The 24,846-nt window shown below is 39.1% G+C and overlaps 1 protein-coding gene across 4 annotated transcripts in view; it reads right to left on the bottom strand.

Moving 5' to 3' along the window:
* The window catches only part of LOC307163579 (CD209 antigen-like protein C), a 97,992-nt gene that overhangs the window by 17,826 nt on the left and 55,320 nt on the right, over positions 1 to 24,846 (bottom strand). Inside the window, exons 3-9 of one of the 4 annotated variants that reach the window (XM_079879692.1) lie at positions 23,414 to 23,461; positions 23,249 to 23,290; positions 21,426 to 21,467; positions 21,042 to 21,113; positions 20,756 to 20,910; positions 16,637 to 16,746; positions 15,989 to 16,525 (exon numbers count right to left, since the gene is read on the bottom strand). In XM_079879692.1, coding sequence (XP_079735818.1) covers positions 16,351 to 16,525; positions 16,637 to 16,746; positions 20,756 to 20,910; positions 21,042 to 21,113; positions 21,426 to 21,467; positions 23,249 to 23,290; positions 23,414 to 23,461 — 644 coding nt within the window. In that variant the 3' untranslated portion in view covers positions 15,989 to 16,350. Of the gene's footprint in view, positions 1 to 15,988; positions 16,526 to 16,636; positions 16,747 to 20,755; positions 20,911 to 21,041; positions 21,114 to 21,425; positions 21,468 to 23,248; positions 23,291 to 23,413; positions 23,462 to 24,846 lie in introns of those variants that run through there. The other 3 variants (XM_079879690.1, XM_079879689.1, XM_079879691.1) reach the window with 3 other exon arrangements.

Genomic DNA, 24,846 nt, shown 5'->3' with positions numbered 1-24,846 from the left:
ACATCCTGATCATTACTACCAAAAAGAGAGTCATGAGCATGGAGAGAAATAGTGTCAGGAATGTTACCTCTTCCCCCCTGATTTGGAGGGATATAGTCCTCAGAAACAACAGATGGAACTGCAAGTTGTTGTCCACTTAACCCCCTATCGTGAGGCCTAAAATTATCCATTTTCCCAGCCAAATCCCGTAAAGTTGCCAGAATTTTCATCTGGGTGTCAGCTTGAGGGTCTGAAGCCCTTGACCTTCTTCCATCAGAACAGCTAGGTCCATCATGGACTTCAACAGTTTCCTTCTCCATTTAAGGGAGCATGCATCAACCACTGATCCTGATGCACCTCTATCATGAGCTGCCCGTTCAAAAAGGCTAGCTCTTTGCACCCTCTCTTGTAGGGAGAACTCAGCTGCGGCCGGGCATGGTTTTTCAATGTCCTCCAGTAAATGGGCCATACCCAGACATGATGGACACTCCCGATGTCCATCCTGTGGATGCATGGTAGCATGACAATAATGGCACAGAGGTTGACTCATGATTGTAAGACAGCTGCGTACAGTTGTAGCTCGGATAACACACAAAAATATGAATACTCTACTTCTTCGCACAGGAGTTTGTCAAAGGAAATGTAAATGTGTGTATACACAATCAAAATTCTATACAGTACAGGCCATAAGTTTGGACACATTACTATTTTTAATGTTTTTGAAAGAAGTTTCTTCTGCTCATCAAGCCTGCATTTATTTGATCAAAAATACAGAAAAAAATGTAATATTGTGATATATTATTACAATTTAAAATAATTGGTTTTCAATTTATTATACTTTAAATTATCATTTATTTCTGTGATGCAAAGGTGAATTTTCAGGATCATCGAGGAGAGCTAGCAGAATGGCGTCATTCAAGGTAAGACCGTGGTGACGGTCTGAGTGAGGTCGAAATAGATCGCATGTTCTCTAGACTCCATTGGTATGGAAACAAAGACGCTAACATGCAATCACCTGCAAATGCAAAGTGACATCACAAAACTTCTCTACTACTTCTTGTGAAATTTATATCATTATAATTACTATTATCGACACTGCAAAATCCTTATTTGTTTATTCAACTATGTGTGTAAACTATGTAAAATACGGGACAATTCGCGTCCCATATTGAATAATACGTAGGCTACCTTTAAATTTAAATGTACCTTTAAATTTAAAAACGATTCCTTATTTTACAGGATGGGTGGCAACCCTACTGGCAATCCATTCTTTGTAATCTTCTTTGGTGAGCCAAATATCTCGAACCTTGCATTTTCCAGGCATCACGTTTCAGTGGTTTCAGCCTATTTTTGCAATGTTTCAAGGTGTCAGTGAAACGTTGAGGTACCATCGTAGTAGTTTCGTGTGCGTGTGAATGTCATGGCAATGTACAACACTAAGTACCTCACACGGGAAACACTTAACGTAATAAGTAAATGCACGTAACTAACGTAAATCAAGCAAGCTAGTATGCATAGGCCACCACGTGTTGGCGAAATAACATTAGGGAATGTTACTGGAGGGAATAATATGATTTTTTTTTCCAGAAAACGTCTTGCACAAAATAAATTAAAGCACTTTCAAGGACCTGTATCTATGTATGTTTATTTTCCAAAACTTTCCAGGGCCTTGAATTTTATTTTTCAGATTCACAAATGAGTGAAAAGGATTTTCAGAAAAGGATTTCAAGGACCTGTGGGAACCCTGTCTGATTCTGTGACCTCAAGTCTCGTGTAACAGAGTCATGGTATCACACATAATATCAGCGTTAAGTTTCTTTCACACGCTCTGACATGCGAAACGACAATAAATATCCACAATTGTATCTTGTACTAGGGTGCTCTTCTCAGCACTCGAGGCGTCTTTACAGCATGCTGGAATCTTCTTGCCATGCAGTTTTAATTGTTTTCTGAATTGCTAAAACAACTCCATTCTCTGAACCAATTTGTCGAATAAATCACTCTTTCAGTAAAACATTAATCAAGTTCAGGTAGTTAAGACACCTTTTGCAGATCTCATGAACTCCTTTGCTAAAACTCTAAACACATTCTCACTCACTACTTTTCACACTGTGATGCACTTGTGTTTCAAAACACTAAACACAGGCAGGCAAAAGTTAAACACAACTACAACACTCTTGTCATCATTTACACACAACAATTCAAAATTGTTCACACTTATTTCTAACGATGTGACCAAACCAACTGGACATACAAGTCAGTTCAGAGTGCCAAAACTGACTCAAAATGTTGCACTGAATGTTGATACCAACAATGGATGGAAACAATATAAGAAGAAGAGGAGGAAGAGTATGTGTATAAGAGTGAACAAAGAGGAAGAGGACGAGGAAGAGCTGGTGTGGAGAATGTTGTCAAGGCCTGCATTAGGATTTTTCCCTTTGTCTGCAGAGATGACATTGCTTGTGATGTGACAAAGTCCTCAGGCCGGACCCAACATGAAGACATGATGCTGAAGCAGAATGAGTCTCTCACTGACCTTGATTTTGCAGTTGCACAACTGTGTACTTTACTGTAACATGCACTCATTTAGAGTTTTTTTTTTAACCTTTTTCGCTTTTGCAATTGTGTCACTGTATTTTCACAGTATGCAAGTGCTGAATATACAGACATTCACCGGCCTACTATACAATATTCAGTACAACACTATACTTGCAGTGCATACAGTATACAATTTATTTACCTTACTACTGTAAGTTGTGATTACTATACTTTTTAACGTAATTGCAAAATCAGTTTACTTCGTTACAATATACTTTTTTTGTAACTGCATGCTTTGGATTCTGTGTTCTCCAGCACAGATAAAGTAGTTTTAAGGCAATTGTTTGATTTTGCCAGAAGATTCAGATGTTCTGAATGTTCAGATGTTCTGAATGTTCAGATTTGTTTTGTTTAAGGTTTTGAGAAAGTGGGTGATGGTTTCAAGAAATGTGTTTTAGCAATTCAGATAAATTGTAATAATTATCTATTACGTTATGCAGTATTAGTGATGTAGTACTCGAGTCCGGTCTCGGACTCGAGTCCGGTCTCGAGACCGATTTCTGCTTTCTCGGACTTGACTCGGACTTGTTCTTACAAAGACTCGGTCTTGACTCGGACTCGACCCTTCAAAGACTCGGTCTTGACTCGGACTCGGCATAGGCGGTCTCGTCCCATCAATAGTCCACTAGAATACATACCATTAGAAAATTTTAATTGACTGTTCGCAAAGACCCGCCCCCCTTAGTTACTGTCGCTATGTCCGACAAGCTACACCGTTCTCACGCCACACCATGTTCTCACGCAGTGAAAAATACATCGCGGAGCAGAGAGGAGACTGACAACACGCTGACAGACAGGACAGACCAGGTTACTTTTCGGTTACTTTTGATATTAAACATATTAAACAAAGTCTCGCCTTTCAAATTTGGTCATTTTTTAAAAGAAATTTAAACAATAAATACCGTTTTGTGGCTCTTAAATGTGTAGTGACAGATCGCTGTAGAGCATCAGTTAAAGCTGCTCGTGAACCGATCATCTCTTCCTTCTAGTTAATTTATAGCCTCAAATAAACATGAACAAACATAAGAAGCAATGTTGTTTTAACCACGGAAAGGCGTCAGTACACTCCGTGTTTCAAGTTCAAATCCTCCCATGTTAACCAACGGACTCGGTCTCGACTCGGACTCGACCCTTCAAAGACTCGGTCTTGACTCGGACTCGGCATAGGCGGTCTCGTCCCCATCACTATGCAGTATGATCATCTCTTGTAAGTTGCTTTACCAAGCGTTTGCCAATTGAAAACATGTTCTGACACTGGTGGAGACCAGAGAGTTTCAAGAGCTTAAAGACAAGCAAAAATATTTTAGATCTTTTCAATGAAGCAAATGTGTGTGGCTTGGCTGGTTAGCTGTCAATCCCTATAGGTAGATGTCGTAACTACACCATTAAAGGGATTAAACGCCTGTTTTTTCAATGACAGCCTTTCAAATAGTCTCAGCCTCAGACGTCACACCCACGGACCATTGGCTGAAGGTCTGATATTGCACACTTAACTGGAAACACTTCAGGATTTTCGAAGTCGTCCTCTGATTGGTTGTATTCTACAGGATTTCCGTGAGACGTGTGTGTTGAGTTCTTCTCTGCCAGGAAACAAACCATCGTGTAAACTTCGTGTTTACAATTTTGACAATGTGCGCTTACCAGGATCAACTAAACGCTGGATTTTCAAAAGTATGTGAAGTTCTTGGCTCATTTTGTTGCAGTAAATGGACTGCATTTATATAGCGCTTTCACAGACCTATGGCCACCAAAGCGCTTTACATATAGCCTCACATTCACCCATTCACTCACACATTCATACACCGACAGCAGTGTCAGCCATGCAAGCCGCCATCCAGCTCGTCAGGAGCAGCTGGCGTTAGGTGTCTTGCTCATGGACACCTCGACACTTGGTCAACCGGGGATTAAACCACCAACCTTCCGGTTTGTAGACAACCTACATGAACCACTGAGCCACTGCCGCCCTTGCACAACGCAAAGTAAACTTGCACAACGTTTTTAAATGAATAATTTATTAGATGCACACTGGTCTGTTATCTAGGGACATTGACTTTACATTTTTCACACCCCTAAACCCCTGACGTGGAACAAAGCGAACTGTGATTGTGTAACAAGTGCCCTCAAAGTAGGTTGGAGCAATGAACCAGTTTCTAGATTAGTGGAGAATACAATTAATACTGCCAGTAAATAAATCACACAATCAGGTAAGGAAAATACTAAAAAAAAAAAAAAAAAAAAGATTGTATTGGACTTAAACAGTCACATAAATAACATTAACCAGATTTGGAAATAAAATAATAAAAAAAACAATAAAATGTATACAAAAAAACACGAGTACTCTGTGTTGTCTTTGGTTTCCTTGTCTTATTCTCTTAAGATTTTATTTCCCTTTTATCCTTGAAACAATTTAATCTATATTATCTACTTTATCTCCGTTTACATATAGATTAAAAGACGACTTTTATTTGATTTTGCGGTTCACTGTCTTTTTAATTTAGAGTTTAGGGTTATTATTCTATTTTGCTTTTAGTATTATATTAGAACTTCCTATACTGTTTAGACAAACTGAATATTCCCCTAAACAAGGTACAGTGTCATATAACCACAATTCAACCCAACTGAAACTTATGTCACACTGAAATGATCAAAAATAAATCCAAATTTTACATCTGACTCACATTCAATAATATTCAATAAACATACCCTCGTTAGAACTATTTGTCCGAATTTTCTTTTGAATATCGTCCAGAAAGTCCTTTAAGAAATCCAGTGGGTGAGCAAAAATTATGATCTTTAATACACTGAAAAAAATGATTCATTGAATTTAATAAAAAAATGTATGGTAAGTGGTCGCACACAATTGATTTCAGCTACATTTAAACAAATGCAGTATGTTGAACTTGTCAACTTAATGCATTTGTTTAAATGTAGCTAAAATCAATTGTGTGCAACCACTTACCATAAAAAAAAAGATTAAATTCAACTAATCATTTTTTTTTTGTTCACACATCTAAACCTGTGAATCCACAGACTGAAGTGTGAGTGTGTGTCTCACACATTATGCTCCACTACAAGCCCTGCAACATAACCATATTTCACTTCTTAGAAATGAAAGCTTTAGCATAAGTTCTGCCGGGAAGACTCAATTACTATGTCACCTATTGCCTTCACTTCTATCCAATCATATTCTTATGCTCACTGTATTAAAGCTCGGAACTTACACATGTTGAGTTCACAGATACTGAAGCGACGATTACCCCCATCCTCCCCACCACCACCAGGATGGTCCTGTCCATACCTCCCGGGGGGGTCGGCTGCGCCCCTGCCTTCGTCTTCAGGCAGGAATTGCAGATCCGATACCCTCGGATTATGCACTACGGACGGGGCCTACGCCAAATGACTTGTATATTATCAGCTTGCTGAGCTGTCAATAAATGTACGATTTGTTGAAATAATTCTCCCGAGTCTTTCTGGTAGAACTGACCTAAGCCCTAGAGTTTCCATTTGACTTGTCTTTTGTGACCTGGTCTGTGTGTTTTACAACTAATATTGGCAGTATTCATATAGCATTCTAGTATCTTTGGTTCACTTCTTGAGTTATGCCAAAATCACTGAGAAGGTTGAGTGACATGTTCAACACATAAATAACCCATAGAGACAAGTTTTATTTTGCATGATTTGAAAGCATTTATTTGTATGGTTTTGTAGTAGTCAAAGAACATAGTGTCAGAATTAATAACAGAAATCTGTTATACTTGTTATCTCATGACAACTCTACATTTAGAAAAGCTCAATAATAGCCATGTAACCAGGCCCTAAATGCTGCTGGTAAATTTCTAATGGTGGACCACTATGATTGTTCCTCGATGTCTGGCTCATCATCACCATCTGTGTCTCTAGGTGGACTTACATCTGCTTTTAAAAGATCCAAACAGTCACCATTAAACAGTGAGCTTTCTTTATTAGATTTGCTCTTCAGAAAGTCCTGTAATTCCTTCAGCGTCTTTGCACTGATCTTTTTGTCTTCCTCTTTGCTCTCATCTATGTTTTCAGCCCAGTGAGCTTGAGACACCCATGTGTTGCTCTTACTGTTATAGCAGCAGAACACTGTCCACATGTGTGAGGGAATGTTTACTATGTTATTCAATATATCTGGTGGTGTTTTAGTGTTCGGCACAGCTCCTGTCAACACATAGGCCAAGATATTCCCAGGTTTTTTTTCATCACTACAGTGAGAATTCATGATCCCTCCAACTGTTTGCTCCATGTTTTTCCAGCTGCCACCATTAAAGTTTATGTGTCATTAAATTTACTGATGACTTAATTTTGCGTTCTTTTTATTCAACTTTGACTTCTCTTTCATTGTCATTCTGTATCTGTACTGTTGTGCAGTTGGCATTTTCACTTTTATACATGGGCAGTGCATTTATTTTGTTGATCAAAATGACTGAAATTTATGTTTTGTATACCATCCCCCATCACTCCTCAAACCCCACCCCCATGTCATTTTAGCATTTTAATTAAAAAGGTTAAAAAAAGAAGAAAGAAAACATTTTCATGGAAATGAGTGTCAACATGCTGAAATGAGCACCAAGGATTAAGTTGTACAGTAGTTATTGATTTATGAGATAAATAAATCCTGAATAATGCACTATCCAGTCGGTATGTTAGAGAAACATAAGAATCTTCTCTGACATATTTTATGGGACATTCAGTGGCGAATAACCTGAGAGGTGTTTTGGGATGCTGTTCTTATGCACTTTGCTTTTATGTTCTATCTTTGTCTGTAGTCTGTGACATGTAATATTGAGATGTTATGTCAAAAGCATTGACCAGAAGGTGATTAACGTGTCATGTTCAACAGTCAGATAACGCTGCCAGGGCTATAGGCTATCATTTTGCAGGATTGAAAAGCATTTGTTTTGTTTTGTGTTACACAGTGGTCAAAGAAATAACAGGGGCAGAGATGATAACAGAAATCTGTTTCTGTTATTCTCTCATACTACCTTCACATTTAGACAAGCTCAACTGTTAATGACTTTAAGGATCATTTAGCTGCATAACCAGGTCCAAAATGATGCTGGAAATTATTTGATTAAGAACCACCATAATTCTTGCTCATTATGTGTCCAGAGGCTGACCTATGTGTAACCCGCACAAGGTTACTGGAGTGCAACCCTCTATTCCGCCAGAGGGTGGCGCGTACACCCCCAGTGAATCTTTTAATAATAATCAATACACCTTTCCTCCGGTGAAGACGCTGCTAGAAAGCAACAAGGACTGGTATGAAAAATATCCTCGGAAGGAAACAAATTCAAAGAAAAATCTCCAAATAGTATTAAATATTGAGATATTGTGTGTCCATTAGGTTGAAAGTTGAGCGAGAATTAAGCCGCATGTCTTTGCGAGCTCCTCGAGAAATCTCCGGTAAGGATGATAATACTAAGTGTTATGCTGACTGTGCTAGCTCTATTATGGTGCAAAATACTGTTCTTCTAAAACCAATCGGAGTTGTGACCCTGATTCTTGCTGTTTGATACCATATAGACACAGATTCGGATTTTTTTATGTTGTTTGAGATGCTCGTAAAAGATCGTTAATCGCGCTAGCCGCGTGCTAATCGCGTGCAATTCAAATGTGAATGTGTTTTGATTTTAGCTCTGCTGCTAGCTCAGCTAGACTTGTCACCACTGTAGCAGATCTTTTAAGGTATTCACATGGCTAAAGGTGACTTTATACCCTGTTTTGTTGACTTACAAGTCATTTAATTGAGGAGTGTTTATCCTCTTGTTTGTCATATGTCATATAAGGGCGATTTAGTTAATTTAATTGCCAATATACATATTTGATATGTATATGAGGAGCAGAAGTTCATCTTAACTGTTAAAAAGAATAAATATATTAAAATGTGATGTTTACAATGTTATTAAGATGCTTAAATAGATTTAAAAGGTTAAAAAACATAAATATCCGGTTTCAGAAATCCCATGATTTTATATCTATACTGTGAGATGGAAGTACATGATTGATTGTTGTTCATTGGAACTGACTTATGTTATGTGGTGTGATGTGTACCTATTCATTTACATAATGATTAGAGTATTTATATCCTTTACAATTGGTTATATTTGATTTGACATTTGAATGGAGAAAAGTTGATTAGATTTGAACCGAAATGAGGCATAGTAACTAATGCATTCTGTACTGTATGTATAGATTGGTTTTTTAGAAAGGAATAAACCATCTGAATCTGACCCTGGTGGTCAGTGGCGAGCCAACCACAGAAGTGAACAAACCAAGAGCCTGGTGTGGCCAGCCGTGGCATCTTTGGAACCATCATCATCCTGTGCCTTCATTTGAAACTCAGATAAGAACACACGTAAACCTACCCGGGTAGTGAAAAGAGCATACACACTCCAAGAAACACACACACACACCAAGGACTTCCATGGACTCTTCCATTTTGTTTGAGTTGTTTATTTTGGGATTTTATTGTGCACTGTGCACTCAGGAAGCCGGCTTAGATAGGCAGGGAATGTAAATAACTGTCTTCAATTTTGTGTAATACATTTCTCAAATTTACCTGATTTGTGTTGTCTGTTCTCTGCTAACTCTTTTACTATTTCAGGCTCCGTAGTCGTACCTAGACCTTCTGATAATAGCCAGCTTTAATTCATAGCTACTTAAATTAGTTATCGGTTACACTGACCTGAACTGTGGGTTACATATGGCAAAGTCCCTTTCAAGGAATGTCTGTTCACTCGGATGCCATATTTGCAATGCCTCCAGGCAGCTATTTCGGCCATACAAGACCAAGTCCTGTCTTTTGAATGGGGGGATCCTGGAATCTCAAAAACTGCTTGCCGAACTCACAATTAAATAATATATATCAAATCAGCATAAAAAAGTGTATCTTTTCAGGCTAGACCAGCCAATGTGCAGTCAGGTTTCTATGGGAACCGGAGCTTGTAACAACAGCTGAAGTGACAATGACTTTAGAAGACGGGACTATTCTGCCAAACTGCACGTTGCAGTTTCTCCCATTCATAAGTAATAGGAGTGAACCGTCTTTCTATATCTATAGTCTTTGCCTAAGGTCACAGAGGAATCCATTATGTTCAAGGGAAAGTGTTTAATTTATACAAACATGTAAATCGTTCATTTAACTTCAGTCATTGAGGTCTGTGTGCACATGACCAGTCCAATACAAATTTACTCCCTCATATTAGCTTATGAAAAATATAAATGACTGGAGGGCAGTTCTGTTCTGTTAGCTTTATGGAAATGAACAAACTTTATGGACTGCACATGAGATCTTATTGTAAAATGATTGCCGTTATGAATATATCACTCAGGTGAGACTACCCTGCTGACAGCTATTGAAGCTCTGAGACTGGCAAGAGCAGCTTACAAATCATCAGTAGACCTACTCATCTAGCTGGATCTGTCTGCTGCAGTTAATCTCCAGATCCTCCTGTCAACCCTCAAGACGAACGGCATCTCAGGAACCTCAATCCAGTGGTTCAAGTCTTGCCTCTCAGGTAGGACCTTCAGAGTTGTAGGGTCGCCAAGCCCATGGGTAAACCCACTCAATAAACACAAACTTTTTCTCCCTGTTCCATGGGAGCTTAGCCAAATAGTAACAAAATGAAATCCATCACATCATGTAAATGAGCTAAAATGGCCACTCTGCCTTCATATAGTCTTTAAAGAGACTAAATGAAATGAAAAGGCATTTGAAATCTAACAAAGAAAAAAGAGAAACAGCGAATGTGCATTTCATCAGCTCTGAGCCAAAAAACATTTTTCATATTCAAATGTATTGACATGAGAACGAGCAGAGATTTGATCATGTGCTTGCAGTTCATTGGGTGTTAACACCAACAGATTTCCTCATTGGCTTTCACCATTGCTGTACATACAATGCATGTGCCAGTACAGCTGTGACTGCAGGGCCAAATCAAAAGAAACACTTTGACAACTAAAGCCACGTTTCCACTGCAGGAACTTTCCCCAGGAAGTAGGAACTTTGGGGTGGTACTCGGTGTGTTTACACCGCAGGAACCAGGGTCTAAATGAAGTTGCGGGTAAATAATTCCCCTCCGAAAGTCCCTGCTGGCGAAGTAGTACTTTTTCAAAGTTCAGGAACTTTCAGGGATGGGACTTGTGCGCTGAAACATGTTGATTGGTTGAGTTCACGCTGCATTTTGATTGGTTGACTCCACGCAGCATTTTATTTTAACGGGCATGTATTGACGAGGCTCACTCACCGAGTACTGTTATCAGAATGCTTTTATTCTGTTCAATAACACAGTGTTGGACTTGGCTAACTGCTGCTTTATACTGCCATCTAGTGGCCCAGTTAGCATGGAACACATATCAATACATCTTCCCTTCTTTTTTTTCTTTCTTTTTTTTTACTTTATACACAAACAATATTTGATCCACCTTCAAAATAATACAAATAACTCTTTACATTCCACCATTTACAATATTTAGTTGTCTCCACTTAAATGTGAAACTTCAACAAAATTCTTCTTCTGCTTACCCTGGTTTTACAAAAAAAAATTAACTGTTATCTGAACACATCTTCACATTCAGTCTTTGTGGTCTTTTAATTTGTCTTTTTGGACGTTCTGTCTAAGTTTCAACATCTTTCTCTTTATCAGTCTCTGATAACTTGCCTTACAATTTTGATTGTTCACATTGCTTTGAGATTTCCAGGTCATGTGAGTCACTTTCCTTGATTCTTATGTCTCTCTGAGGCACTTTCAGCAGGTGTCTTCTGTTCCGCCTCATTATCTTTCCATGTTCTGTCAACACTTCGTATGACCTGGGTGTAGTCTCTTTTACCACTTTGGCCAGCGGTCCCCACTGTCCATCACATCTCACCCGCACTACTTCTTCCTGAGCTAGTGGACTCAGCGGTTTGGCTGTTCTGTTGTAATGCCTCACCTGCCTCTCATGCGCAGAATTCAGTGTACTCTGTACCTTGTGATGCTTCACTGATGGAAGCTTTGTCCGCAGTTTCCTATTCATGAGCATTTCTGCCGGTGAAAGGCCATTCAACCGAGCATCACCATTGGAGAATGACCTTTCACGGGCAGAAATGCTCATCAGGCCACTCAGCAGGACTCCCAAGCCATGCCTACAGTTAAACAACAAGACTAGGCTACTAGTGAGACTCCGTGACGAGACTGCCCGGGATTTCGAGATCGCCCAAAATGTCCGGGATCCGGCTTTTGCGTTCTACACTCGCCATTCATTATGTTTACTGTGGAGAGCAGGACGAGACTGAGGGGCGAGGGAGAACGGCGCGAGGCCGGTGACGTGATTACTGATGAGCGACAGAGGAGCGGGAATTTTCTTAGCAATGTTAAAACGCACATCAACCGATCACTTGTTTAGCGTTGATGTAAACACTACATTCAGATTCACCAATCGGAATGAATTCAGTTAGATTGAAACAAAAGGTGTGCATGTAAACAATGAATGCTGACTGCAGAAAGCAAAAGCTGAATCCCGGACATTTTGGACGATCTCAACGGCCGGACATGTCCGGGAAAAAGAGGATGGTAACCCCTACTACTCAGCTTTGTCCACAGAACGAGAGCCTGCTAGCTTAGCTTCCAAAGAAAGATTGCTGACACTATGTGTACATTCTGTGAGTGAGATCCCACCCTCTATGGGCGGGTTGAAAACATGCAGAACAGCCCCTACTACTGGCTGTAGTCTCTCGCCTCTGGCCAAAAAATCCTCCGATGACGCAAAATGACGATTTTTGCATCATCGGAGGATTTTTTCCAGACAAAAATTACATAAATCTCTCGTCTCAGGGGGATATGAGGGTAGAAAGCACGGTAATTCAAAAACACTACGGGTTTTCTACTGATACAAAGCTTAATGCTAAACCCTGAAGTATCCCTTTAAGGGTAGGTGACAGAGCAGTCGGTGGGAACCTGTAACCAGGAACAACCCCCACACAGTGCTGTTTCAGTGTTTTCCCATTGGAAAACACTCACACAACACTGCATGTCTCTGTCAGGAATGCATTGCTTACTTTTAGAGTCATCTTTGAGTAATTGATGTCATGTATTTATTATTTCTGAATTGGCTTTTAACCATTTACTTTACTTTAATTGACATGATACATTTTTACCTGACAAATAAATGTTACATCTTGATTTATTCTGAAGTTTTCTGAAATCATTATTTTAGTAGATATCGTGAGCTACCGCAGATCTGTGTCCAGGATAGGTCAAACTAAAGGCGCATATATGAACGGAGCAGTAGACACGTCATCTGAAGACCTTTTGATTTCTGTCTATCACTGATTTTGCAAGTTGTACGGAAGTGGCTAAAATAAACTACACTTTTTTTGTATGAGTGAGCAGTAGGCAACCGACTTAAGAGCTATTAGCAAACCCTGCATCCACTGACCAAGATCAGTCTGGCGAGGCTGTGTCCATGAAATCCACGGGGCGTGTGACTCTGTGCGGCATCGGGTCCTTTAATGAATTAATAATTTAAAGTATGGGATGCTCAAAATAATCAAAGATCTAAATTAATTCATAATCAATATTTTTGACTATTTTCTAATAAGAATCACAATCTAAATTTGATTATAATTTGAAAATGGAGTCAGATTAAGTGTAGAGCTAAAGAAATATTGAAACTAAATTCCAATAAATTAAGTGAACTTCACTGGAGCACTGAAAAGACATACACGCATTATCCCTTCGCGCCAGGCTGTTGGATTCCGTCTTTGGGCCAATGGGTGGTCTCTACAATAGCATAATAAATTTGACAATATACAACTTATACAATACATACTACCAGTCAAAAGTTTGGAATAATTAAGTTATGTAAATGATTTAGTGTTTTCGAAAGAAGTCTCTTCTGCTCACCATGGTGCATTTATTTTATCAAACATACAGTAAAAACAATAATATTGTGAAATGTTATTACAATTATAAAATAACTGTTTAAATATGTTGGAAAATTTTATTTATTTCTGTGATGCAAAGCTGAATTTTCAGCATCATTACTCATTACTTCAGTGTCAAGAAAAAATGTATTTTTATTATCAGTGTTGCTTTTTATTTTTGTGGAAACCGTTGAAACATTACCATTCAAAAGATAAAAAAAAGAAAGTAAGAAAAATAAATTAATAATCTCATTCAGCAAGGATACATTAAATTGATCAAAAATGACAGTAAAGACATTTATAATGTTAAAGATTTCTATTTCAAATAAACGCAGTTTATTAAACCTTATGTTCGTCAAAGAAGCCTGAAAGTATAAAGATAATAATAAGAATCATTATTAATAACTGAGCACCAATAATTTATAATAGTTGAGCAGCAAAACAGCAAAGAATGATTTCTGAAGGATCATGTGACACTGAAGACTGGAGTAATGATGCTGAAAATTCAGCTTTGATCACAGGAATAAATTAATTCAACATCAAAAGTGTTTGGTTAGCATGAGGTCAGTTAGCTTCTGCTGGTAAAAGGCTAAATGTGTCTTTCTTCATTGACATCCTTTCAAAAGCAGGCTACACTTTAGAAACACCTTAACCTGGTAATGCTGTTCCATGAATAAACACTCGAGGGCGCCAAACACTCGCAAAATGTGAGTGTAAACCCAGAGAAATGTGTCCAATGTAATAAATAAACTTTGAAAGACAATAGATAGTGTATTGTGCTCATTTTGAAAGGATGAGCTTAAAATAAAGTAGAATAAATGGTTCATATTTGTAAAACTCCTGATGAAAATCCTGATGAGTGAATACATATAAATAGGCAAACATACGTAAGTGTTTACATTAGAATGTTTGTTTATTTTTGTGGTAGATGCTGGAACTGCACTATTATCAGAACAATATTCTCATTTGACAGCATTTATAGTTGTGCATTCTGACTTTTTATTTTATTTTGCAAATGTTATATTAATAGCAAAAATGTATCATATTATAGTAGATGTTTGACCGGTCACCGTGATTTTGCCAAGTAAGACATGTTCCTGGATCAACATATTTTGTTGATCCTGGAATAACCATACCTGCAAACTTGTCGCTTTTCGGCGACAATCGCCGTTTTCTTGGTCAATTGGGTCATTTACGTGAATCGCGTAGAACCGGAGAGTTTTTGTTTTGGGGGGGGGGGGAGGGGGGTATTTTGAAATTTCAAATGTAGGCGGGTTGCGCGTGGCAAGCGCGCTCATAATGTAGAGACGCCGGCGCAACCACAACATTGCCCAACATCAAATGGCAAACGTAAAGCAAGCGGAACGAAACTGCTCTTTATTGTGTGGTTGACGGACCGTTTATCAGTTTGAACCAGTGCAGCGTAACCAGTACACAGCGCTAATAAGAGATCCAGTAAAGAAAGCATTTGAATTCGCCACAGAAGTAATAACATCGCTGCGATAAATGAGAAAGATCTAGTGAGAAACATTCACATTTCTCCGTTATTAATGGATCAAACAGCGCTGACGGGGAAACCAGGAAGAAACATTGTGCCATGAATAAACCTGTTTATAACTACTACAATATTTTTTCCAAGGAGCTGTTTTGTTTTATATGCTCCTAGAAGAGTCAATTATAGCCTACACTGCAAAAAATGCTTTTCTTACTTAATATCTTTGTTTTGTTTCCAGTCCAAATATCAAAAAATTCTTAAATCAAGACGCATTTACTAGAGAAGTAAAATGACATAAGAAATTCTGTTTTGTTTTAAGATAAAAAGAAAGTAATTTAAGTAATTTTTGCTTACCCCATTGGCAGATAATTTTGCTTGTTTTAAGCAAAAATTACTTAAATTACTTTCTTTTTATCTTAAAACAAAACAGAATTTCTTATGTCATTTTACTTCTCTAGTAAATGCTTCTTGATTTAAGAATTTTTTGATATTTGGACTGGAAACAAAACAAAAATACTAAGTAAGAAAAGCATTTTTTGCAGTGTAGCTCCAGAATTGCTCAAAGTAAAAAAAAATCATACTTTATTATGTCAGTTTTAATAAAAAAAATGCCCCCATTAAATCAAGGAAATTTCTCTGGTATTTCTTTCTTTTTGCTGTATCAAAAATGTACCAAACCGAACCGTGACACAAGTGTATCGTACACCCCTACTGTTTACACAACAGCTGATGCGAGAGTAAGTGTAACATAAAGCAATTTGGCAACCATATTAATCTCTTGTTGCATGGGATGCGCCGCATACCTGGTAAACAGTAATTTCTAACAACATAGGGCTATTTAGATAAACAATCTGGCGAGTGTGTTGTTTTAGGCTAATACACCAACAGCAAATTTCTGTTTAATAAAGCGCTCAGAAATGAGTCCCCCCCCCCCCCCCCGGCGACACTGTCACCTTTTTTACTCTGAGGAGTTTGCAGGTCTGAATAACATTCCTGCCCCAAAATTTAGTCCTATCCTAACCCTATCCCTACCCCTAAACCTAACCCTACCAAAACTTTTCCCTAAAATCAGAGGGAAATGATAGGTGAATGACACTGATGTTGAAGCACCTCACCCTGGTTTTAAGCCCAAACTTGACATAAACTGTAAACTTGTTCCTCAAATCTGATTGGTTGATTGGAAAGTTGATCCAGAATAAACAAAGATGTTGATCCAGGAACATGTGGTACTTGGTGAAATCACGTTCATCATGTTTGACCCCGCATGTGTGTAATGTCTTTTGATTCACAACAGTTGTTTGATTAAATGACAGAATAATAACTTTTGGGTGAACTATTCGGGAGGGATTTATTAAACCGCGGCAGCAGCTTCACACACAAATCTTTTCTCTTGGAAACAGAAAGCATCCGTCCAGAAATCCGTCTCTCCCATTTTATGTCCCAGACTAGCACAGTCTTCACCGGCAGGATGGCCTTCAGTCCAGTTATCAGGCTCACTGACTCCATCCTCTCGTTTCATCCAGAATCTGTGGGACGAAAAAAACTAATTGCTTCTGTTTAGCATCAACCTGCTAATTATTGAAGTATTGTTAGTTTTAATGCAGAGGTTGTATTGTCAAGATTAATGAAGCTCTTACTCTGCTGAATCCTTTAGTGGCTGGTTGTTCACCCAGACCCAGTGTCCCTCAGTGTCCAAATCATTAAGACCAATCCAGTGCGTCACTTTAACTTTAGAGGTCAGAAAATCCTGATGGAGAAAAACATGTTTTTGTCTTGTGATATATTATAATGCACATAACGTTGGAGCAGAGAAATGTGTAGCCTAATATTTAATGTCAGTGGGAAAACAAAATTGACTGTTCATTGGGTTTGTTGAGAATGATCAATCGGGGCATGTTATTCTAAATCAAGTGTTTTTTTTTTTGTTTTTTTTTTTGTAATCTTTAAAAATAACACTACTTTCTTTTTTTAGATATCATGCATCAAATTTGAAATGTTTGCTCGGTGAACAAGCCAAGAACTAGTCTTTTAAACAAGATGCTAACTTTCATCCAATCTTCTTAGACCATCAGAGACTAAATTTAACCATGATCATCAGCTTGAGGAAAAAAATATTGTTATTTCTTTCTCTACTATTCTGTAGTAGCCAAATCTATATTATACTGTACTTGGCATTGTGTAAAGCAAATGTAGTCACACTGACAAATTGTTATGTGATGTTTTTAATTTCCAAGTAAAAAAGGGGAAAAATTGCCTACCTTTTTTGTTTAACTCAGAAATACATCATGTTACAGAAGAAAAAGGGATTAATATACTGTAAATGAAGTGTTGGAGTGCAGAACTGTCAGGATGTATACTCGGATACCAAGAAGGATTCAGTATAACATTTATTGAAGCTCTCGTTGGACAGCAGATAAATGTAGATGCATTAACAGGTACTGTGAGAATAACATGAATGATCGTCTTTTCTCTTGCAGATAGCGGCAGGCTTGACTATGGCACGAAACACAATCCGAGGAACACACCGAGGAGAACGCGGGATTTCAAGACGAGGAAGTAGGTAAGTATCACTGTGGAAACAGACTGGAACTGTTCAGGAACATAAGTCTGGAATGCACAGAGAGCAGGTTAGTGGGTCTTTCCTTGTTCAAGGTTCGACAGGGACTGGAGGTGAGGTGTGTTCCTTTGTAGTGTTCAGTGATTGCTGGGATTGATGACAGGTGCAGGTGATTAGTATTTGGGTGATTGTGATCTTTGTGTTGTGGATGTGAATGAGCCTGATTGATTCCTGACATTACCCCCCTCTCCAGGGTCCGCGCCAGCGGACCGAGGACCCCGACGTCGTGGTGGTCTGCCTCGAGGTCGTGGAGCTGGTCGATGTGGATGCTGTTGGTGGAATTCAGTGAGAAGAGCCGGGTCTAGGATATCGTCTCGAGGAACCCAAGATCTTTCTTCTGGCCCATAACCTTCCCAATCGACAAGGTATTCTAACCAACCACCCCGACGTCAGGAGTCCAGGATTTCATGGACGGAATAGATGGGATCTTCTTCGATGGTAGGTATGGGAGGTGTGTAGTTGTTAATAAATCTGCGATAGAAATTTGCGAAGCCAAGGAATCGTTGGAGTTCTTTTACTGTTTGTGGAGTGGGCCATGAAGTGACTGCGGCAACCTTTCCATCGTCCATCTGTACACCTTGCTTACTCATGATATACCCGAGGAAGGTAACTGATTCTTGATGGAAAATGCACTTCTCTGCTTTCAGGAAGAGAGAATGATCTCGTAATCGTTGGAGAACTCTGGAGACATGTCGTCGATGTGCAGATTCGTCTTGGGAGAATATTAGAATGTCATCTATATACACAATCACAAATTTGTTGAGGAAATCACGGAGTACCTCGTTCATGAAATCTTGAAACACAGAAGGGGCGTTGACCAGTCCATAAGGCATAACGAGGTACTCATAGTGACCTGAGGGGGTGATGAATGCCATTTTCCACTCATCCCCCTCTCGTATCCGAATGAGATTATACGCACTCCTGAGGTCTAGTTTGGTGAAGATACTAGCACCTCGTAGTTGTCCGAGTGATGTGGGTACCAGAGGAAGTGGGTACCGAAACTTTGTGGTGATCTTGTTAAGAGCTCGGTAATCAATGCAAGGTCTTAGACCCCCGTCTTTCTTTGCCACGAAGAAGAAACTAGATGCTGCTGGAGAAGTTAATGGACGGATGTACCCCTGATTTAAAGCTTCTTGTATATATTCTTCCATGGCTTGTTGTTCTGGAATGGAGAGCGAATAGATGTGACCGCGGGGCACCGATTTTCCAGGTTCCAAGTCAATCGCGCAATCCCAAGGTCTGTGTGGAGGAAGATGAGAGGCTTTCTCAGGATTGAACACGTCTGCAAAGGAAGCATAACAGGGGGGAATTTCTGTGGACTGTTTTTCTCGAGGGCTCTCGATAGAGGTCACTGCAATGGAGATGGTCTTTGGCGAAGGAGGGACAGGTCTTGGAAGTTTTGGGAAGCAAGTAGAGAAACAGGTAGAACCCCAGCCCAGAATATCTCCGTTAATCCATGAAACCTCGGGATTATGCTGGATGAGCCAAGGTCTGCCAAGAATGATCGCAGAAGTGGAATTTTCTAACACCAAAGGAGTGAACGATTCTTCGTGCAAACAGCCTACTCTTAACGTGATTGGTTTGATTCTGTGTTTCACATACCCAGGATTCAACACTGTCTTGGCTGTGAACGGGGTTGGGGAGAGAGTCTTCGGGAGTTGAAGTTTCCGGCAGAGGTCACCCGAAATGAAATTGCCCGCTGATCCTGAGTCGATGAGGGCTGTAACGGAAATGATAACATCAGCAGAAATCAATGATACTGTGGTGGATAGTGGAGCAACACTGAGGGGACTGATTGCCATCGAACTCACCAAGAGACGAGGTGGACGAACAGGACAGACACCGATGTAATGGGTGTTGTCTCCACAATACAGACAGAGATTATTGGTCATGCGTCTGGTTCTTTCTGATGAAGAGAGATGGGTATGGTCAATTTGCATAGGCTCAACCCCAGGCTCAAATCCACGGGGATCTGGGTTCTCAGTAGGTCTGGATGAGAAAGCATATGATGATTGGTGATGATCAGCAGAACAATTTTGAACTCGACAGTAGACTCGGATAGATTGTTGAATAAACTTTTCAAGGCCCATGACGTCATCATAAATTGCGAGTTGTAATCTGAGGGCTGGGTTCAAACCTTGACGGTAAGTAGTGATGAGTGCTCTCTCGTTCCACCCACTCGCAGCGGCAAGGGTTCTAAACTTCAACGCATATTCTGTAATAGACATTCGGCCTTGTTGAAGGTGATATAACTGTTCACAAATTGATGAATCACCTATTGGACAACCAAAAACTTCTTTGAAGTGTGCTATGAAATTCTGAAGAGAATCAGTAACCGGTCCTGTCTGATTCCACATGGTTTCTGCCCATTGAAGTGCTTGGCCAGATAGAAGTGAAATGATGAAGGAGATCTTTGAACGTTCAGTAGAAAAATGGTAAGGTTGTACCTCTAGAGCAAGTGAGCATTGAAGAAGAAATCCATTGCAATCTTCTTCCCGACCAGAGAAGGGCGCTGGTTTCACCATCGGACTGGAAATGCACAGCGGGGAAAAAGCGACAGATGCGGAAGTGGGGATCGCTGCCGCTCCGCGCTCGGCAGACTCGAGTGGAGAAATTCCCGCTGGATTGATCCCTGGATCAGGTTGTGCTGAATCCATAGCGGTTGTGGTCGAACCTTCTGTCAGGATGTATACTCGGATACCAAGAAGGATTCAGTATAACATTTATTGAAGCTCTCGTTGGACAGCAGATAAATGTAGATGCATTAACAGGTACTGTGAGAATAACATGAATGATCGTCTTTTCTCTTGCAGATAGCGGCAGGCTTGACTATGGCACGAAACACAATCCGAGGAACACACCAAGGAGAACGCGGGATTTCAAGACGAGGAAGTAGGTAAGTATCGCTGTGGAAACAGACTGGAACTGTTCAGGAACATAAGTCTGGAATGCACAGAGAGCAGGTTAGTGGGTCTTTCCTTGTTCAAGGTTCGACAGGGACTGGAGGTGAGGTGTGTTCCTTTGTAGTGTTCAGTGATTGCTGGGATTGATGACAGGTGCAGGTGATTAGTATTCGGGTGAGTGTGATCTTTGTGTTGTGGATGTGAATGAGCCTGATTGATTCCTGACAAGAACACACCTGCTCTGCTTGGCTGTTTATGATCACTAGATGTCCTCCTCGACTCACACAGTGATCTCGACTCTGTGTCCAGTTCATCTTGACCGTTGAGAAGTAGTAGCACTTTCCCCCAGAATAAATCCAGTTTACGGCACAAAGTGCACAACCTGTGCTGGCTTTTGAGAAAGAGAGACAATTCAGTTATTCATTATTTCACTCATTTTTAGTAATTGTGTTTATTTATAGTACAGTATGTGTGTAATGAATGTCTTTTAACTTTGCACAAGGCTCAAATCCTAAGACATACAATTTAATCTGTTCAGCTTTCTAAGTGTCTCCTCATGCTGGTTGTGGAGCGCATCAAACTGTTCTCTGTAATCTGCATGACAAGGCCAAAAACAAACACAATCAGGATGAAAACGATCCATTCTTCAGAACACAATACTCTTGAAGTTAATCAAAGTTTGGTTCAATGTGCAGAACACTTTGTTTAAGCCTGTGTCATGGGTGTGAAAGAGAAATGCAGTCTGGTGTTGTCTGTTAGCCATGACTGGTACAGAAACAGTGAAAATATGAAAAAGGAAGAAAACAAATGGTTGGAGAAATGTTCAAATGACTGACTTGTATTTATAGAACAAAAAGAACTGTGATATATTTTGATATGTATGAATCTGAACGTTACTTAACTTACTGGTGTAGTTGGCTGTAAGTTCCTCAAGCTCTCTTCCCATGGCTGGTACAGAAACAGTTATGAAAAAGGAAGAAAACAAATGGTTGGAGAAATGTTCAAATGACTGACTTGTATTTATATGTGGCCAGAGGTATAAATACAGCATGTTTTTAATGCATGTTAAAACAGGGTATGGCCCCTTTAAGAGATCACCGATCTCTGCTCGCGAGATTTCCTGTTTGCATGTGCGTGAACAGAGCAGCCATTTCGTGATAATCTGATGTAGCAGCCGAGTGCAATGTCGTTGGCATCAGGAAGATTTATTATGAAGTGATGCTGTCTTTCTGGATGAGATCGGATCGTGTGTGATCCACGTGAACCTCGCGTCAGGTGATAGTGGAAATTTCCAGTCACTACCGTATTCTTTACTGTGTCATTACCTCATTTCATTTTTGTATAAGGATTCAGGATTTTGGTGAAGTGAAAAAGATTTATTTAAAGGGGGGGTGAAATGCTCATTTTCACTCAATCTCCTGTTAATCTTGAGTACCTATATAGTAGTATTGCATCCTTCATATCTCCAAAAAGTCTTTAGTTTTATTATATTTATAAAAGAAAGATAGGCTGTTCCGAGTCTTTCCGGAAAAAAACGAGCGGCTGAAGGCGGGCCGTGTGGGCGGAGCTAAAGCTGTGCTAACGCGCCGAGCTAACAACACACAGAGACATTTGTTCAACAGTTTTACTCACCGCCCGGTTCCAACGCACGACCGCGAACCTTTATCATTGTGACTGCTCGATCCTTAAGCATTAGACGATCTGCAAATCCGTCGATCTGGGCATTGTTTATAAAACAATCATCGTCGAAATGCAGGGAACAAACAGTCTTGCACAACCTCCGTTGATGCTCTGGAAAAACAAACTCCATCCACTGGTTCCTTAACGCCGGGTTCTTTAGGAATCTGTGCAGGGTTGTCTTGCCCTGGCAACCAAAAACCCACTTCTTTGGTGACACTGACTTCCCCTAAAGCCGAGCAGAGCGCTTGGATGAGGTACTGCTTTCGCTCTCTTGCTCTGGTCTACGGTTGCGCGCGCGCCCGCGTCCTTCCGGGAGAAGTGCCCTTAGGACCCGTATAAGGAAATTCCGCTACATCTGACGTCACACATGCCCATACTCGAAAAAAACTTTCCGAAACTTGTGACAAACCGGAAGGAGCATTTTTGGAACAGAAATACTCCTTCAAACGTACAATTTAATTTTTTAAACTTTGTCCATGTTTAGCATGGGAATCCAACTCTTTAACAGTGTAAAAAACTCAGTATGCATGAAATAGCATTTCACCCCCCCTTTAAGTGTTCTTTTGGACTTTGTCTATACAGCCTGATCAAGTAGGCGATATTTTTGGTCGTGTTCACTCCAAAGTAAATTATTTGGGAGTGTTTGTCTCGTACTGGTGTTCAACCAGTGTTCATGTTTTTTTTTTTTTTTTTTTTTGTTACATTGGAACCGGTGAAACATCACATTACTATTATTATTATTATTATTATTATTTCTGTAAGTCTACAGTGTCATTACACTGTGTAACTCTTTGAGTAATAATGAGTTCTTGAGTAAAAATGAGTTCTCTGACTTCCTATTTTAATGACTTTTATTCATTTATTTTTGCTCAGCTGTGTTTCCGCCGACCGCTGTAACTTCTTTTGAGGAAATAAACAGCAGTCAGATAAAACCCCTATACAAACTAATTAATCTGTTGCCGTGTGCGTTTCTTTTTCCTGATCATCCGGTTACATATAGAACAAAAAGAACTATGATACATTTTGATATGTATCTGAACTTAACTTACTGGTGTAGTTGGCTGTAAGTTCCTCAAGCTCTCTTCCCATGGCTGGTACAGAAACCGTTATGAAGAGAATGGTGGAGAAAAGAAAACAGACAAAGTCACTCTCATATTCATGTATCTTTGTGCACAGTTAATGTTGCTGTACTGGATTAAATATATTTTACTCACTTGTGCCATTCGTTTGTTGGGCAGACAGTTTCATTGAATCACTGATATCTGATTGAAGACATGCACAAAAATGCACATGATTTGACTTGAAGATTAAAAGCAGTAGCAGTGATACCACACAACACACACACACACACACACACACACACACACACACACACACACACACACCGTTTGGATTTAAATAGGCAAATGCTTAAGTCTATGACTGGATCATTATTCCAGTGATTATTACTATATTGTTCTGAATATAAGACGATGGTATTTATGGCATACCATAACACTTTATAATAACTGCATGCTATTAATCATTAGTTAAGCATTACTAAACAGTTAATTCATCATTTATAAAGCATTAATAGACATTAATAAGCAGTTTATAAATACAGCTATGAATGCTTTATTCTTGATTTATAAGCATATCTATATTGTGTTTAATAATTGCATTTTCATACTTTATTAATGATCAATTTATCATTTCTAAATGAAGTATAGCATTATTTACAAACCAGTTCCATTATTTACCATTATTTACAAACTAGGTGTTGTCATTGATTAATAAGATCACTTAGAAAGTGTAAGTAAATGTAGTAGATTCAGGGAGTTTTAAAGCGTTTAGTAGTGGCCAATTAACTATTTTGTGAGCTCATCTAAAGTGAGGACTATTTATGCTTTGTAAAGCATTTACAAAGGAGATTTAAAGACTCACTGATCTTCTAAACAGAAAAAGGAAACAAACACAACACAGCGATACAGAACATAGAAATATTGAACAGCCTTTAAATCTCCTTTGTAAATGCTTTACAATGCATAAATAGTCCCCACTTTAGAAGAGCTCACAAAAAATATTGAACTGACCACTACTAAATGCTTTATAACTACCTGAATTAACCATGAATTACAGTAGAAATACATGTTAATAAAGCATTTATTAACACACTAAGTAACTAGTACTATATGTCTGAATAATAATATGTATTTAAACAGTTTATTAATCATTTACTTATACTTTCTAAGTGAACTTATGAACCACTGACAACTCCTAAATGACCGGTTTGTAAATAATGTAATACTTCATTTAGAAATGATAAATTGATCTTTAATAAAGTATGAAAATACAATTATTAAACACAATATAGATATGCTTATAAATCAAGAACAAAGCATTTATAGCTGTATTTATAAACTGCTTATTAATGTCTATTAATGCTTTATAAATGACAAATTAACTGTTTACTAATGCATAACTAATGATTAATAGCGTGCAGTTATTATAAAGTGTTACCAAATAACCTGTAGTTCTCATTTCCAGTAGATCTCATAATAACTGATTCCTCACCTTTGTGTGTGTGTGTGTGTGTGTGTGTGTGTGTACAGTGACAGATGTTGGCATGACAAAACAATTGGTGATCCGCATTACCTATCTAATCCAG

The sequence above is a fragment of the Squalius cephalus genome (genome assembly GCF_949319135.1).
Source record: "Squalius cephalus genome assembly, chromosome: 8".
Classification (NCBI taxonomy): Eukaryota; Metazoa; Chordata; class Actinopteri; order Cypriniformes; family Leuciscidae; genus Squalius; species Squalius cephalus.
The sequence above is the reverse complement of the archived record's forward strand: the minus strand, read 5'-3'. Positions and strand labels throughout refer to the sequence as shown.